The sequence below is a fragment of the Pongo abelii genome, chromosome 11 (genome assembly GCF_028885655.2).
Source record: "Pongo abelii isolate AG06213 chromosome 11, NHGRI_mPonAbe1-v2.0_pri, whole genome shotgun sequence".
NCBI classification, from domain to species: Eukaryota; Metazoa; Chordata; class Mammalia; order Primates; family Hominidae; genus Pongo; species Pongo abelii.
The window spans coordinates 118,360,963-118,379,615 of NC_071996.2; the positions used below are offsets into that span (position 1 = coordinate 118,360,963).

Here is an 18,653-nt window from a genome sequence, read left to right on the forward strand (position 1 = left end):
ATCACTGCTCTAGAGACCCCTTTGCCACTTGGGTCCCTATTCTACTGGCCCCATTCTCCCACGTCACCCTGTCCCTTCTCTAACCCCCTCCCTCTCATTTGCTCTACTCTAGCAACAACAGTCTCTTCTCTGTTGCTAGAGGGCTTTGGCTTCAGGCACATCCCCTCCTCAAGGTCCTTGCAACTGGTGGTCCTCTGCCTCCAGATAGCGATATGTCCCATTCTCTCACCACATCCAACTCTCGGCTCAACTGCCACTTCATCAAAGAACCTCTTTTCTTATTACCCTACTTAAATATTGCCCCACTCAGCATTCCCAGCTTTATTTCTATCCATAGCATAGAAATAAATATTTACTAAAATATTATTTATTAATAAATATAAAAAAATTCACTAATAGAAATAAGTGATTTACTAATTGCTAATATATGAAATAATTTACTTATTGATTGTATCATCTGAATTCCTCACACTCCATCAGAATATAAACTCTAAGAGGCCAGAGATTTTCATATTATCAGTTCACTGCTGTGTCACCACTGCCTGGGACAGTGCTTGGATATCATAAGGCATAATGCACCTAATACATAAATTTCTGAATTAATGAGTATAATAATTAAGAGTATAACTATTAATAGCATAACATTTTCTTATATTTTGTAAGTCACAGGAGGATTAGATATAAAATAAATGGAGGTAGTTGAAAACTTCCTAATAGCATATACATCTTGCACAGTATTTTTAAATCATATGTTCTGTTAGGTGGTGCAGGGATCTTTAGCGAGCATTTTTGTTCTCCAAAAGATGTAAAGGCACAGTTGACCTGTGTAAATTACAGTCCCTGCACTGCCACTTGAGGAGTACTAATCAGAAAGTGAACCCATGACTTCATATTCGTTTTATTTGCTTTTGATAAAGCAGAAAATTGAATTTTTGGCTTTCTAGGTTGAAATGTTAGGAGAACTAAAAGGCTGATTCTCCATCAGTAACCTTAAGATGTCAATCATTTTTTACCTAGCACATTGGTTCTGAATGTGCAGTCCCCAGACCAGCAGCATCAGCGTCACCTGGGAACTTGATAAAAATATAGTACATTCTGCACTCCCATCCCAGACCTACAGGATCAGACACTCTTGGGGTGGGGCCAGAACTCTGGGTTTTAGCCAAGACCTCCAGGATTTTGATGCTTACTCAAATTTGAGAAGCACTAAGCTAGTATACTAATGAATTTTAGCAATGAATAAAGTTGGAGAGACTCTGCTTCTATTTCATATAAAACTTAATTTATGGCGCCATAATGAGATATATTTTCTCCCATTCCTACCTTCTTCTTGGTGAGCGTGAGGTGATACCCATCGCCAAAGGCTTCCTTGAGGTAAAATGGGGACCCACAGCACCTAAGCCCACCCTGCTCCAGGAAGGCGATGCGGTCACTCAGCACTTCAGCCTCGTCCAAGTGGTGCGTCGACAGAATGATTGTTCTGGCTTGAAAATACAGACAAGAACAACAGAGAATGAAACATGAAAGTACAGTTCCCAAGACACACAGAGTTGGCTAGAGTAAATCCTGTGACATCTGAGGAGAAGAGTCACATTTTATGAGCTAACTGAAAAACTGACTGATCTCAAAGAGCTTCCAAAATGATGCAAGAAAAATTTAGGGCCAGGCTCACTGGTTCACGCCTGTAATCCCAGCACTTTAGGAAGTTGAGGCAGGCAGATCACTTGAGGTCAGGAGTTCGAAACCAGCCTGGCCAACGTGGTGAAACCCCATCTACAATTAGCTGGGTGTGGTGGTGGACGCATATAATCCCAGCTACTTAGGAGGCTGACGCAGGAGAATCTCTTGAACCCGGGAGGTGGAGGTTGTAGTGAGCCAAGATTTATGCCACTGCACTCCAGCCTGGGCGACAGACGAGAGTCCATCTCAAAAAAAAAAAAAAAGAAAGAAAAAAAAAGAAAAATTCAGAAGGGTGTTCTTAAATATTTGGATGCATTTTTTTTCACATGAATTAACAGCAAATAATCCTTTATTATGCTGAGTGACTAAATGTTCACCATTTGTCATGTGGGCATTGGCGATTCTTCACAGTCTATTAGAATTTTGCTCCCACGGGTTCATTTTGCATGGTTTTTCTCTCTCTTTTCCCCTTCCTTCATTATGAAAAAGCAATAATTTAAGACTTTTTGAATATTCCTCTCTGATTATTCCACTCCACTCTGATTACTCCGTTGCTTCACATCCTGTCAGCACTTACTTAGTCTGTTTTCAGTTTATCTTCATTTGTGTATGTTTGGTATCTCTAATTAGATTCTTAGCTCCTCTAAGCATTAAACTTTGAAACTTCTGTTGGATTTGCATGCTCTCAAAAAGGCCAGTTAAGTGCTCAACTCACAGTGGGCAGTACATAGATATTAACCAATTGACCCAGAAAGTTATCTGGGAGAAAAATCTTCAAAATCTTCGGAAAAGAAAGAGCCAATCTTAGACTTTTAAAAGATATCATACCCGATAAATATGTGCAAGCATTATGTATCTATACAAATAAATTTAAAAATTTTTAAAAAGATATCATAAACAGAAAAGTCATCAACTTGGTGTTTTTTTTTTTTTTTTTGAGACAGTATCTCACTCTGTCATCCAGGCTGGAGTGCAGTGACTTGATCATAGCTTACTGCACCCTTGACCTCTTGGGTTCAAGTGATTCTGCAGCCTCAGCCTCCTGACTAGCTAGGACTACACATGCCAGCCACCACAGCCAGCTGTTTATTGTTATTATTATTATTATTATTTTTAGAGACAGGGTCTCACTATGTTACCCAGGCTGGTCTCAAATTCCTGGGCTCAAGCAATCCTCCTGTCTTGGCCTCCCAAAGTGCTGGGATTATAGGCGTGAGCCACTGCACCCAGCCTCAGTTTGCTTTTGTATATGCCAGAGTGCAGAAGTATGACTGTTGGGTGGAGAAGTTCTGAGAAACTATTCATACCAGTTTTGTTCTTGGATATAACATCCCATATACTTCGGCGAGAACATGGGTCAACTCCAGTAGATGGTTCATCCAAAATTACTACCCTTGATCCACCAATGAGAGCTATGGATATAGATAACTTCCTCTTCATTCCTCCTGACAGCGTTCCAACTCTCTTATGACGATGGCTATATAGTCCAGTATCTTTTAAAGTCCTTCAAAAATAATGTATGATGGTTATTTTTTACAGATATACTGCTTGAGTACTGGAAACATACAATAACCCTAATTAATATGTATTCACTAAGTAACTATTATGTGCTCAGTAAGGTAAAATAAACTCTTGAGGATTCATAATATACTTTTCTATTATTTATCACCTGGATACAAAATTAATACTCAGAAAAAGATTAATTTTTTATATAAAGTACAAAATTAATGTGCTTTACAAAGTACACAATTAATACTCAGAAAAAAACACAAAGGAATATATAATTCATTCCTTGACAAATATCTAGAGAGTTCCTGCCTATTTTGTGCCAGGCTGTGTTTTACGTACTTGGGAAAAGCAGTGAACACATAAAATTTCTATTCATAAGGAGATTATGTTCTAGTAAGTTTGTGTATTGGGAGGGATATAGGGAAATCCAGTCAATAAATATATTCTCAAGTAAGTTTTGGTGGTGATAAGTGCAATTAAAAAAAATAAAGCAGAGAATATAAGATAAGGAGTGGCTGGGACATGCTATTTTAGGCATCAATTTTATATATGGTAGTCATCTCAGAAAAGGTGACATTTTGGCAGAGACCAGGAAAGTGGTCATTTGACCAAGAGTAAGTCAAATGGCCATCTGGGTGGGGTGGGTGCTGTAAGTAGAGGGAAGAGAAAGTAAAAAGCCCTGAGGCTGGAGCAGGCCTAGGATAGTCATGTGTGTAGCTAGGCCAGTGTGCCTTGAGCAGAGTGAATGTGGAGGTGAGTGGAAGGACATGAAATCAGAAGTGAGAATAGAGGCAAATCACTTAGGACCTCCTAAGTCTTGATAAGGATGTTATTGAGTATTATACTGAGCATGGAAGGAAGCCACTGGACAATTTAAATCCAGGAGTGACACAGTCTGATTTGCAGTTGAAAAAGATCACCCTGGCTGCTCTTTGAAGAACAGATTTTACAAGAGATGAGTGAAATCCAAGAATCCACTTAGGGGGCTTGGACCAGTGTAGTAGCCATGGAGATTAGAAGCAAAGTATTCGGGGCAATGTGGGAGCCAGAGATGAAGAGAGTTAAACAATTTCAGTGTAACAACTGGCCGGTAAGGATAATGACCTTAAATGTTTGCAATATTAAAGAAGCAGAAAAACTAAAAAGTAATTATTTCATGAGAAAATATTTCTTATTGGTATCATTACCAGAACTTTACCAACCAAGCTATGGGTCTTTGAGAGGAGTTAGCAACTTAGGTTCTCATTCCTGTCTTAACTTGCCTTTTTACTTCCTCGTGGAGCTGCTTTTTAGTCCAGTGAGGAACTTTGATGGAACCATATAGGAGAAGGTGCTCCTTAGTAGTGAGGTAACTGAACAAGACGTCGTGCTGCATACAGACTCCCATGTTCTTCCGTACCGTGTGTAGGTCTGTTTTGATATCTTTTCCATATACAAAAATGGTGCCTGCTGAGGCCCCAAACAGCCCAGTTAACATGGAACTGGAAATGAAGAAATGATAAATTAGGTATAAGCCAAGCATTGAAGCTAGATATTAGGACTAACTATATCTCAGTTGTTAGAAGGAAAAAATACAGTGTATCTTCTCAGGCAAGGGCAAACTATGAAATAAAATGGTATTTAATGGGAATAAGAAATATTACTTTTAAGTGTTTAATAATTCAGAGTATTACATAAATGCTACATGATGATGACAAAAATGATCCGGCTTTTTTTTTTTTTTTTTTTTTTTTTTTTGAGAAGGAGTCTCACTCTGTCGCCCAGGCTGGAGTGCAGTGGTGCGACCTCAGCTCACTGCAACCTCTGCCTCCTGGGTTCACACCATTCTCCTGCCTCAGCCTCCCGAGTAGCTGGGACTACAGGCATGTGCCACCATGCCCGGCTAATTTTTGTATTTTTAGTAGAGATGGGGTTTCACTGTGTTAGCCAGGATGGTCTTGATCTCCTGAACTCGTGATCCACCCACCTCAGCCTCCCAAAGTGCTAGGATTACAGGCATGAGCCACTGCACCCAACCATGACTGGGCTTTTAAATTCCAAGTACATTCTCACTCCTTGAGCAAACCCATGCACTTTCCTGACATCCCTTAGCATCTACAGGTTGGCATGTCTCAAATTTACATCTGTAGCCCAGACCTCATTATTCAGCTCCAGGATTGCTCTATATATCTATCAGACAATACCACTTCTCTGTGAGATTTCTTACAGGGTCCTTCAACTCAATATGTTTAAAACTGAGCTCATGATCTTTACCCTAAAAGCCACACCCTCATTGATTTTGCCTCTTTCACCGTGTGATAAATTCATATACTGGTTGCACGAGACTGGAATCCGTAAGTCATTTTTGCACTCTCCTCCTATCTTAATCTCCTAACTACACTCCCATCTCACTGTTTTCACAGCTATCCTCATGGGACCATCACCGTCACCACCTGCCTAACCCATCACTCTAAGCTCCTAACTCTACTTCCCACATGCTCTTTGGTCATCTCTAGTCCTTTTCTCTACACTGTGATTAGAATATTCTCACCTGGATAATTCCCCATCATCTTTCAGATAGTTAGCAAACTGGGCCATTATTTAATACCCATCTCCTCCACCATAATGTAAGCTCCGTGAGGTCAAGGAAAGGTCCTGTTTTCTAAGCACTTTGTCTCAGTAACGTAATCAGTGCCTTGCAATGCAGACTTCTGGATTAATTTATGAACAAAGGAATATGCAGTTTTCCCATATGAACATTGAAATACAAATAACATACTTTATATTAAAGGTTTCTATTTAGAACAATAAAATGGGGGCATTCTCAGCTAAAATTATAGCCTCTTCAAGAGCCTTCTCTGTTCCTTTTCTTCATTAGCCTCTTATTGCCTATTAGAAACATGAATGGAGCTGGAGGCCATTATCTTTAGCAAATTAATACAGGAACAGAAAACCAAATACAGATATGTTCTTGCTTATAAGTGGGAACTAAATGATGAGAATACACGGACACATAGAAGGTAACACCACACAGTGGAGTTTTGGAGGGTGGAGGGTGGGAGGAAGGAGAGGATCAGGAAAAATAAGTAATGGGTACTAGGCTTAATACCTGAGTGATGAAATAATCCGTAAAACAAACCCTCATGATAAATTTACCTGTGTAACAAACCTGCACTTGTGCCCCTGAACTTAAAATAAAAGTTAAAAAAAAATCTGGCCTTTTTGGCATTGTATTCTCCCTAGAAAGCCAACTCTGACTTTAAACAGGCCATGCAAATAGCAGAGACTATATGCTCACTCATTTCATGACCTCGTTTGTCCCCTTTTATTTACAAAAAAAATTAATTCGAGTGTTTTTGCAGTCACTGAGCTGATTCGTGATGATACTAAGTAAGATATGCAGCAACTGATCCTTTTTCTCAAACAAGGGCTAGAGCACCAACAGCATCTTAGAGCTGACTCAGCAACTAAGTGAATGTAGAGCATCGGAGGCAAATCACATAAAAATAGCTCAAAAGAATGTCACTTTAAAAACGGTTGAATCTCTTCTCCATTCTGACACAGGAAAATGCTACATAGGTGAGGAGTGAGAAAGAACAGCTTATGTTCTGCTCCTGGCCTTCTTGATTTCTGTCTGACAGCTGGTGGTTCCTTTGTTTCTTTATGAGTCAAGGCAAAGGTTTCCCGTGAAGGAGCAGCTGAGGCTAAGTGTGTTTATATCAGGATGCACAATTTCATACTTATATATACAGCAGGTTAGAAATGCAAATAAATGAAACAGGGTGGGTGTATGAAGCAGTGCAGCTTGGTAGAGACCAGGGATGAGCCAGAAAACAGATACTCCCTTTAAGAGATCAGTTACTAATGAGCCCCAACCAACAGTCTCTACCTAAGAATATGAACTCAGTGTTGTACAATTTCCTATTATCTAAGAGGTGCCAAGAATATTTATTTTTATTAGAAACTCCCTATTTTACAAAATTGGCCCAGAATTAAAAATTTTAAAAAGTATTACAACCTTTGATTTTGACTCCATTCTATTGCATACAAGTTGAACCATCTTCCTCCATCTGGGAAATGTAATAACTTCATGTTTTATAAACATAGGTTAGTTTATTTTTTTTAAACCTGTATTTTTTGTAATATGCTTCCATGGCAATAAGTGTCAAAAAGTTAACATACATGGTAGTAGTTTTCCCAGCTCCATTGGGCCCCAGCAATGAAGTAATATGCCCTTCATAAAAGTTCAGATTGAGGTTATCAACAGCAACTTTTGAGCCATAGATCTTTGTGACCCCATGCAGGGCAACCCCAACTGTGAGATCTTTAGGTTCAGGCTCGATGTTGGAGGAAAACATGTATTCAGGACCTGGAGAGAAATCAAGGGAAGAGTTGTAAACTCACAAGTAAGGTAATGCAACTGGAGTTAGACTTTATCTTTATTAAAAATTGAAGACTATAAAAATATAACCCTCTAAGTAAAATAAAAAATCCAGAAACAAATGATTTATTATAGTCTTCAGCCTCCTCACTTGGTTACAGAATGAATAAGAGTGGAGAACCAAGGTTTATTTCACCCTTCTTTGTTGGAAAAAGCAGTCCCAGCATATAGTATTATAATTATAAATTCTCCTTTATTCAACAGATATCAAATAGTCAAAAGATATGTCTAAGGCTTGGTCCCCTGGTTGGGCAGGGTGATACAAAATTATAGAATAAATGCCTACAAAGTTGTGATTTTAGAGTGATAAGACTAGTTCAGAACTGCGGTTTATAGAATCCAATTCATTAATAACTATCTACACCTCCTTCAGGCATCACAAAAGGACCACTTATGTGGCTCATACTCACTTTATAAAGATGACCCGACTCACCTAGTGTCAGGAAGACACAAGCTTTGAACCATTTTTCCAGTATTTGTGATGGGTTATGCTAAATTACTCAAACTTGTTACTTGGTTACCCCTTATGACTGGTGACAGATGGCTGGAGTTAGGGGTGCAGATTGTGGCCAAGGAACAAAATTTTTCTCTGTGTGAGTCGAACTGGACCACAAAGGGATCTGCAATCTTGGCCTAATTAGCACCATATGCTAACCAACTGAGCTAATGAGCCCAGAAAAAGCCACAATTTAATCCCCCTAAGAGTCCAAAGATGCATGTGTAGACATTTTCATCCATGACTAAAAGGATGATAATTTTGCCATTTAGAAAAAAATAATTGAAACTACTAGTCATCTAATTTCTTATCATTTCTCTCATAACAAGGCACGCTGTTGACCGACTTGTCTTACTGGCAGATGGATTGGTGTTCTGCATCATGATGTTAGTAAACACGAGGCCATTGCTCTTCTCAGGCTTCACCTCTGCACACCCAAATCGCTCCTTCCAATAGGAAGGAAGAATTGGAAAATACCAGGGAGCTGCCATACCATATGTCCCTGGAATAAAAATATATCAGGAACAGTGAGTTTTAGTTGACTGTTAACATTAAGCATCAGAAACAAAACAGTAGATCCCATGTATGGTTTAGGAAGTAGTTTTATTTTTTGACACTATATAAAACTAAAAGGTGGTCTCAGTTTCCAAAGTAAAGCAAAAAACGATGCCTTTTTTCCTCGTTAGTTTTTAAGCAGCTTTATTTACATTGACTAAAACTTATCTAACTGTACACTTATTGTAATGGAAAAAGCCACTATTTATCTATGAAATAAATGTCTATAAGCCACTATTTATCTATGTCTATAAGCCACTATTTATCTATGAAATAAATGTCTATAAGTTGTGATTTTACAGTGATAAGACTAGTTCAGATCCAGATTCTGGGTTTCCAGCCCAGAAAAAGCCACAATTTAATCCCCACAATTTAATCCCCACAAGGGCCCAAACTGGACCACAAAGGGATCTGCAATCTTGGCCTAATTAGCACCATATGCTAACCAACTGAGCTAATGAGCCCAGAAAAAGCCACAATTTAATCCCCCTAAGAGTCCAAAGATGCATGTGTAGACATATTCATCCATGAAAAAAAGGATAATTTTGCCATTTAGAAAAACATAATTAAAACTGTTAGTCATATAATTTCATATCATTTCTCTTATAACAATGCATGCTGTTGGCCTACTTGTCTTATTATTGTAAGTGTACAGGTAGATAAGTTTTAGCTAATGTATAAAGTTGTGCAATTCAGTATTAGAACATTTCTATAACTCAAAAAATTTGTCTCATGCCCATTTGCAGATAATCCCTACTCCCACCCCACATCCCAGGCAATCATTGATCTGCCTTCTGTCTCTATCTATTTGTCTTTCACAAAGATCTTATATAAATGAAATCATATTCTTTTATTCATTTATAACACCAAAAAATGCATAAATATAAGTAGGGCTAAATGGAAAACTAAGCATGTTAGAAAGGATGACTGCTTGAGACCTAGAAGGGGGAACCCAACTTGTCTTCTTCCTTTATAATCTGGTAAATTCTCCTTAGAATTAGGAGATTTGATTTGTCCCTTATTATATCTCACACTCCTATTTAGAGAGACTGGATTGATTTGACACTATTCTAAGCTTCTTAATTCACTCCATCTTTTAAAGGAATATCCGAGAGGATATTTAGCAGTATATTAGCTCACCCTGAAAATTTTTTGTTAGCTTTGGGATTTTAGTACTTCTTTTTGGAGATTATATATGTCAAATAAGATTTTTTTTTTTAATTAAAAAAAAGTTAAAGGCCGGGCATGGTGGCTCATGCCTGTAATCCCAGCACTTTGGGAGGCCAAGATGGGCAGATCACTTGAGATCAGAAGCTCGAGAGCAGCCTGGCTAACATGGTGAAACCCCGGCTCTATTAAAAATATAAAAATTAGCCAGGCGTGGTGGCACGTGCCTGTAATCCCAGCTACTTGGGTGGCTGAGGCAGGAGAATCGCTTGAACCTGGGAGGTGGAGGTTGCAGTGAGCCGAGATCACGCCACTGCACTCCAGCCTGGGCAACAGAGGGAGACTCCATCTCAATACATATATATATACATACATATATATACACACACACATATATGTATATATATGTATATATATGTATATATGTTATATTTTTATTTTTTTAATTTAAAAATTTTTTGCAAATAAAATATTAGAACATATTATTAGTTGATTTATATTGAAGTCAACCATAAAAAGCATGTACCTGTAGGAAGCACATTCATACCTGGGAAGACATTCCTGACATACCAAGCAATAAGGAAATAAATGAAAGAGTCAGCTAGGATTAGACAGCACAGCCAGCCAAATGAGGTGGTGTCATCCTGAACCGGGGAGCTGTACATATTTTCCCACTGAAGACCTAAAAATTGAACGCAAGTGTTTATTCTTCTGTGACACACAGCACAGTTGTGAAAGATAAAATCCAGTTTTAAAGAAAGGGGACCTACCAATGCCCTGTTCTTCATATCGGGCAATGTATTGGCTTGCATAGCTGAATGCTGTTGGGGACAGCAGGCTCTGTGAAGAAAGGAAACGGCAATCATAGTTCTTGTAGATTTCATGTATTTCACCCAGAGGTATCCTAAAATACTTAAAACTTTGGACATTTGTATAGATAAAATTGATGCTCATTCTCTAAGCATATTTAAAAATACAGCAGTCCCTTACCAACCATGCTACAACTGTGAAGCATGAGCAGAGAGAATAGCAGAAAACAAAAACAGGAAAATTACAACTTGAAAACCATTCCTTAAAAAATCAAAATATACATTTGAACTCATTAAATGTTGCTCAGCAAATAATAAAATAGGTAATTATGGAGTAATTCAGTATTAAGACTAAAATTTACCAAAAACATTAAGGGCCGGAAGGCATTTTCACTCCATACATTTATTTCAGGTAGTAGAAGTACTATGAATAAAAATATACTAAAATATCAGTTGATTGAATACTGATAATTGCAACAAATTAGAAATTTAAATATTGTTTAAACCCAAAGTTGTCAATGCTAAAGTTATTCATTACTTTTTATTTCCATAAATAGCAAAGTTTTAATATGATGAAATTTGCTTCTGCTTTCTAAATTTCAGTCAGTAATCTTAATGCTTTAATTAAAATTCTTAAATTAATTTAGTGCTTCTGAATTGACAAGGCAGGAGAGAATTTAAGGTTGATTATATGCTGTTGGTGCATTTGTCTTTATACCTTTAAGCTATATTATATGTCATGAGAACCATGAAAATTGTTCACATATGAGAATAATTCCACTAGAGGCTCCAAGATGTTTCAGGAATTGGTCCAGAGAGAAGTCAGAATTCTTGAAGACCTCTAAAATATGATGCATGACATTTTAACCGTTCTTTCTTTAGGAACTATTTCTTAACAGTATCACATATCATGGTTTTGTAAGCTCTTCATTGTCTTGTATGGTATACAATGATGTAGGAAAAGCTATCATTAGGACATTAAGCTTACTTTGCTTTCACTGAATTTCAAATTTAGATAAGTGAACTTTCAGTTTGAGAATCCAAAAATAAACAAACAAACAAAAATGGGTAATTTCCCACTCTGCCATTCCAACGGTTGACTTACCATGAACACTTTCAATACATAGCTCAACTCATTCTCCACTGTAACCAGAACAATAAATGGAAAGAAGGCAATGATGTAGATGAGGCTTCCGATCAGAGCTGCAATGTTGGTGTTGTTGAAGAAGACACTGATAAGATAGCTCATGGCAATAACCGAGAAGCTGTAGTCCGAAAAATACAGGAACAAAATGAACCCATTTGTTTTAGGAAGAATATTGCCAAACTTGAGTATAATGATGAGGATCACGATGGTAACCAGTAAAAATCCAACACTCTCTATAAGCCAGGCAAAAAAATGGCTGCAGGAGTTCACACCCATCATCTTCATGTACTGTAAGAAGAAAAAATGTGAGGCACTTGTTATGCTGATACTCTTCCAAATAAAAATTATTCCCTGTATTATGTCAAAATGTCATGATAGTCTCTCTATATATGGAACTAGGCATTTTAATAATTTACATAAATCAAGAATTTATCCATGCTTGCGATGTGAAATATGCCTATATACACCAGAACATCTTAGATTATTTGTTCACAGAATGGCACAATATAATAAACAATTTGGATGGTGAGGGTTTAATTACAGTTCCACTTTATAATTGTTATCCAGCTGACATCTCTAGATTAAACTGATTTAGAATAGATTATCAAATTTATGGTATCCCCTGTAGAATTTTACATGATTTTGACATTTGTGCAGGCATGAGCATTTCAAACTGGTAAAAAACCATGGCTTAACTACTAGTTCAGTGTAGAGACTGAGCTCATAAAAATCCATAATTTTTTTTTACTAAACACTAATGAACAACACAATCAGTATTTATGTTCCTGAGAGAAACAGTATACCTGATTCCTAAGAATTTAAAACACAGAACTTAAGGGAGACCTTCTGCCTTTAGCTATAGCCTTCCCATCCTTAACACTTACTGGCAGTCTAGGTCAATATTTGTCATTCTTGTTTTCCAAAAAGCCATTTATACATTCATAATAAACTCGCGTATCTAAGATCCTCTACACCTCTCTCTCAATTGATATTCTTTGATACCTCAGTGATATCCCCAGAGGCCAAGGCATTCCACAAGGTAGAAAAATAAACCAGCACAATCTATTTGTGCATTAACTCAAAAGGATTCTGAAAGATTTAAAGTCCCCTGGGAACATCACACACCGGGGCCTGTCGGGGGATGGGGGGAAGGGGAGGGATAGCATTAGGAGAAATACCTAATGTAGATGACAGGTTGATGAGTGCAGCGAACCACCATGGCACGTGTATACCTATGTGACAAACCTACACGCTGTGCACATGTATCCCAGAACTTAAAGTATAATAAAATAATACAAATAAAAATAAAAAGATTTAAAGTCCCCTGGACCTTGGTTTGGTTGAATTTTGTGACATGTACTTTGGGGGAACCTAGATATCCTGGTTTCTAGTTTTAACAATTCATGATTAATGAGGGCCGAGCACGGTGGCTCACGCCTGTAATCCCAGCACTTTGGGAGGCCGAGACGGGCAGATCACGAGGTCAGGAGACAGAGACCATCCTGGCTAACACAGTGAAACCCCGTTTCTACTTAAAATACAGAAAAATTAGCCGGGCGTGGTGGCGGGCCCCTGTAGCCCCAGCTACTCAGGAGGCTGAGGCAGGAGAATGGCGTGAACCTGGGAGGCAGAGCTTGCAGTGAGCTGAGATCGCGCCACTGCACTCCAGCCTAGGCGACAGAGCAAGACTCTGTCTCAAAAAAAAAAAAAAAAAAAAATCGAAAAGACAAACAAAAAAAAAACAATTCATGACTAATGTTAATCCTATTAACCTAGTATCCCTTTTTTTTTTTAAAAAAAAAAAAAAAAAAGGAACAGAAGAAATCTCCACTAACTGGCCGGGCACAGTGACTCACACCTGTAATCCCAGCTGTTTGGGAGGCCGAGGCAAGCAGATCACCTGAGGTCAGGAGTTCCACACCAGCCAGGCCAACATGGCAAAACCCCATCTCTACTAAAAATACAAAAATTAGCTGGGCGTGGTGGTGGGTGCCTGTAATCTCAGCTACTCAGGAGGCTGAGACAGGAGACTAGCTTGAACCCAGGAGGTGGAGGTTGCAGTGAGCCAAGATCATGCCATTGCACTGCAGGTCCAGCCTGAGAGACAAGAGTGAAACTCTGTCTCAAAATCAATCAATCAATCAATCAATCAATCAATCAATCTCCACTAACAGCTTTATAACCCAATTTTTTCTTTTTTCAAAATCAAGGATAGTCAATGCCCCACCCCCTTAAGCCTAACTTTTCCAGGAAAAAAAAAATAGCAAATGCACTGGATCTTTCACTCTACAAGCAAAATAGTGAATTTTACTTTCTGCTTTTGTAACATCACATTTCGATAACTCTGCTGCTCCAGTTGTTACCAGGGAAACAGCTATCTGGCTGCCAACAGCCTAAGCTGTGGGCTTTAAGCTAATCACCACTGAGAAAGACCCTGTGACTTTCCCTCTTAACTTTGCCCTCTTTCTCACCTTCTTCTCTCCCTAATGTTTTTCTCCTCCAAGGCCCTGTCACCATTTGTAGTAAAGACTCAACCTATGCTTCCGTGGGAATGGAAAATATGGGTCAAAGTAGCATGAAGCAAAGGTCACTATGGAAAGTTTCCCCAATTGCTACACATGCTATCATTGAAAACAAAATTACATTTTGATGTGAAAAAGACCTCAGATATCTTATTCCAGCAATTCTTTGCGTGTACCCTACCCCATTTGAAAAAATTACTGTGTCATGTTTGGCGACTATTTCAGAGATATTCACCTGTTCCAATATGATATGTTAGTCCTTTTTATTTCCCTTTCCTACTATTTGTATTTTCAGATTTTTATGCCTATTTGAATATAATTAAGTGGGGAGTTATGGAACCTATATTACTACTTCCTAAGCTGATATTTACCACAGTTTTATGTAGCCTATACAAACATATTTCCCCCCAGTGGTAACGTATGTAAGTAGGAGACAATGTCAATATATTTCCCAAGGTGGTTTATAAAATATCTAGACCATATCAAGGCCAGAAAATGAAGCTGATGTCATGTGTATAAACATGTTTTTCTTCCCTAACAATTGATAGCTTTCTAGAAATCACTTATGTATGGAGAATGTTCTTCATTCATAGACTTGTTAAAAGATAATTTGGCAAGCTTGAATACCAGGACTAAAGGTGTTTAATCACTGTAATTTTGAAATTTTTGATACTCAAGATCAGATTCCAGTCCCAGGAATTTGTAAAAGTTAGAGACTGATCATTTTGCTTTTTCCTGAAACAGGGTGAGTTAGGTGCTTCCAAAAGCATTCACTATTTAACATTCTAGCATGAAACTTCAGTGTTAAACTTCAGGATTTTATGCCACGAGGAAAACAGCTGCTATTCATAAAAGAAAGAGCAGTGAGAGCATATAAGTCATCCATAAATTATCCAGATTCACTGCCAACTTTGTTGCAATAAACGAGACCAAACTTGCTGATGGAAGGGGGCCCACCGAGAGCGGCTGGCTGTGCTTTCTTGGATGCCATTAGTTCCTCCTCAAAGTGACAGATGTCAGGTGCCAGCTTTGTAATCAGAGAGTCACTTTTCTCAAGCCTCCCAAACCTGCCAGAGCAATTCATCAATATCTGATAGCCTGTTGCTCAAAGAAAACCCCTCTGCCTAGTGGCCAAAGTCTGCCCAGTTTATAGCAGGGAATAAAGAAAGAGATTCTAGAAGAGTTTGGATAAATGTGTTGCCACATTCATGAGAAGCTTATGCGCAGGGGTTGACGTAAATACTGTCAAGAAAAGAAATCAGAAATACTCATATATTTACTTGATAGCAATGTCTTCATTCAATTCTGCAAGAATGTCAAGTACTAACTCATAAGGAATAATAACATTTTCTACCTCAATTTCTATAATTCTATTGACAATAGACATTTATATATATATATATTTTAGTATGATTTAAAGGATGTTGTGACCATTACTGGAAACATTTCAAATTCCCACTGGTGGGGTGGATTAGTGTATGTCAGGAAAGCACAAAAAAAAATGTTTAATATGAAGCACTAGGAGACTAAAAAAATCTTGGTTTAATTCTTGGTAACATCTCTGCGGCCCACATATATTTTAGGCTACCTGTCTGAACTGAGAGAATGACTCCAAAATTCTGTCTCCAACAAAATATAAGCACTGAAAGTCCCATACATGACTTCCATTAGATCAAACAGATGAATCAAACTCATAAACCATGAAAATGAGAAAAAATATACTCTTCTGTATGTGTTATAAAATCAGGTTTTTATAGCTTTAGTATTTTAATTTTTAAAAGCAAAGTGCAGAACAAAACCCAATCGAAAGACATTTTTAAAGTACTTTTTTTATACTATGGGCTTACTTTAGTAAGTAAACTTATTGGATTTGTGCTAATTTATTTAACAAGGGAAAGGGATTCATGGAATCATACCATAACAAAGTCAAAGATAAGTGGCTTCATTGAGATAGCAATTAACTTTGTTTTCTTGCCAGGAATGAGAATAATTACAGAAGGAAAAGGGGAGAATATTGATTTTATTTACCTTTTTGGTTTAATTTGAATGAGAAAGAAGTAGGACTTGGGCAGCTTTAGACTTTATCAGAATATAAAAAGATAGTATTAAAAAGTGACTTTGAGTTTCTGGTAACTTAAGAGATTATCTATCATCATCTGCAAATGTCCTTAGAAGTCTGTGTTACTAAAGTAAGATTCTAAGGGTGAAGGTAGCTATGATCTGGAAGAGGATTGGTTGGAAGTCAAAATACTTCAGTTCTACTGCCAGATCTACCATTAACTAGCTCCAAGTTCTTCAGCAAGTCACTTCTCACTTTCTGAGCTGAACCTTACATCTTTAAAAAGGAGGAATTTAGATGAGAACTGTGGGCAGTGGAGCTAGGCTGAGCAGGAGGTACTAGGGACATCCCACTCCTTCCACACCCACCTCCATCAATTCATTTCACAAACACACCATATTTCTTTGAATTTAGGACACCATTGAGGATGTGCCATTATTTTACATGCCACCAAGAAAGAAAGATTACTGCCAAATAAATCGTGACACCCTATCAAATGTATCCCAATTTCAGAGGCTTTAAAAAGGGGGGAAAATCAATGTCTTAGAATTGATAAAATGTGAATAATTGAGCTCCTCTGTTCCGGCAGAGAGAGAGAGCTACATTCTAGAAATAAATGTTGAATGAAGTCTAGATGATCAGACTCAGAGGGTTTAAGAGATTGAGCCCGAGTGTAAATGGCTGGCAAAATTGGAATACAAAACCTGATATTCTGATTCCAAGTTCAGTGATCTTCCACCATGTGACCTTGACCCCAAGACAAGGGTGGTTAAATTTCAAAGGTAGATGCAGGCCAAATGGAGACACAGAGCTACCAAAGAGAAACTGGTTCATAGCTAAAAACAAGTCTTTTGCATTTTCAGTTGAGAAATGACTTTTCGTTATGCTTTGATATTTTTTGGTGACATACATAGATGCATTCAGAGAGCATCATCTTCAAACACAAAATAATACAATGTGTGTGTATTATATACACACAGTTTTATTATATGCATATACATTTGTATATATACTGTATGCATACATGCTTCTATTTACTGTTTCTATCACAAGTAATATTTTAAAGGTAGGTATTAATTTTGAAGTAGAAATGGACTCTGTTTCTGTCACAGTTTCTATCTCAAAGATTTTCTTTACTCTGTGATGATTTGCTTCTGAATACTGGGAACCTGAAAGATAACTAGAAGGTAGGGGCTTGCAATCACAATTATGGTTGAAGGCATGGATTCAAGTTTCTAAATTGGAATTAGGAAACCATTGCATACAGTCCTGAATACAACAGGACTCAAACTAGTTGATGAGAAGTTTACCAAATTATAACTGAAATATAAAAATGCAGCTGTGTGGATCAACCAAAATTCAAATAGAAGAGGTAAAAAATGTAGGTTCAAATACTGGGACAACCCTGAAAGCCTGATGCTGAACTAACAGAAATATGTAGCAGCAACTTGTATCTTATAGGGAGAAATGATCAATTGTCTAAAAGCATTGGCAAGGTAAGTCTGAAAAGGACAAGTGGATGAACAGGTTCCTCTAACCTCATTATTTCAGAATTCAGCCAGGCCTTGCAATAATTATTGTGCCCGAGTTTTGAAATGTTTCACCTTTGTTTCCACTCCATGAGTGAGTATAAGAAGGGACTTATTATGGGATAAGTAGATAAAATAATTTCTACTCAAATACAATCTAAAAATCACATAATGCTTTATCATAAATTCTAAAAAGAAGTAAGATATTTTGGATTTGGGGTTAATGATGAAGAACGTGCCCAGACAGAGGTCATGCACCACACTCTTGGTTCTGTCTTCCACTGTGATATGGTTATTAACCCAATCAGTAGCATAACATGAAATTCTTAGTTTCTATAAGTCAGGAGTCAGTGGGAAATGGAGAAGGTAATCGAAGGAGACAAGGTATACTGGAAAGAGAATTTTCTTTGTGAGAGCCGAAATAAGCCATATGTCTATGTCTATGTTTATAGCTCTATCTATATCTACATTTGGGTTATTTTAGTTACCATGCCAACAATCTCTCTGCCTGAACAGTTGTTATTGTTGTTATTTAAACTTCCTCTGTTAGATCCTAAGTCCTATAGGTAATTTCTTGGGCAAAAAATTACTCTAAGAATTATCATTGTACTCATTTTATTCAGATTTTGTTTTTCAAAAGCACTTATTAAGTGACTTTTATGTCACTTTTTGAGAAAATAAAATAGTGCCTTATCAGCTGCTTTTGTGATTTGTAAAAGGTTTTTCTTTCTGTTTAATTCACAAGGGATAAGTTAGGCTT

The 18,653-nt window shown here is 37.6% G+C and overlaps 1 protein-coding gene and 1 long non-coding RNA gene across 3 annotated transcripts in view; one reads left to right on the forward strand and one right to left on the reverse strand.

The window, feature by feature from the left end:
* Window positions 1-18,653, forward strand: part of LOC112132325 (uncharacterized) — a 229,652-nt gene that overhangs the window by 166,421 nt on the left and 44,578 nt on the right. The window lies entirely within an intron of this gene.
* The window catches only part of ABCA12 (ATP binding cassette subfamily A member 12), a 204,750-nt gene that overhangs the window by 46,830 nt on the left and 139,267 nt on the right, over window positions 1-18,653 (reverse strand). The window contains exons 24-31 of the mRNA XM_024243578.2: window positions 11,742-12,071; window positions 10,598-10,667; window positions 10,375-10,509; window positions 8,461-8,607; window positions 7,351-7,537; window positions 4,452-4,670; window positions 2,988-3,184; window positions 1,324-1,484 (exon numbers count right to left, since the gene is read on the reverse strand). Of these exons, the coding sequence (XP_024099346.2) occupies window positions 1,324-1,484; window positions 2,988-3,184; window positions 4,452-4,670; window positions 7,351-7,537; window positions 8,461-8,607; window positions 10,375-10,509; window positions 10,598-10,667; window positions 11,742-12,071 (1,446 nt within the window). The remainder of the gene's footprint in view (window positions 1-1,323; window positions 1,485-2,987; window positions 3,185-4,451; window positions 4,671-7,350; window positions 7,538-8,460; window positions 8,608-10,374; window positions 10,510-10,597; window positions 10,668-11,741; window positions 12,072-18,653) is intronic.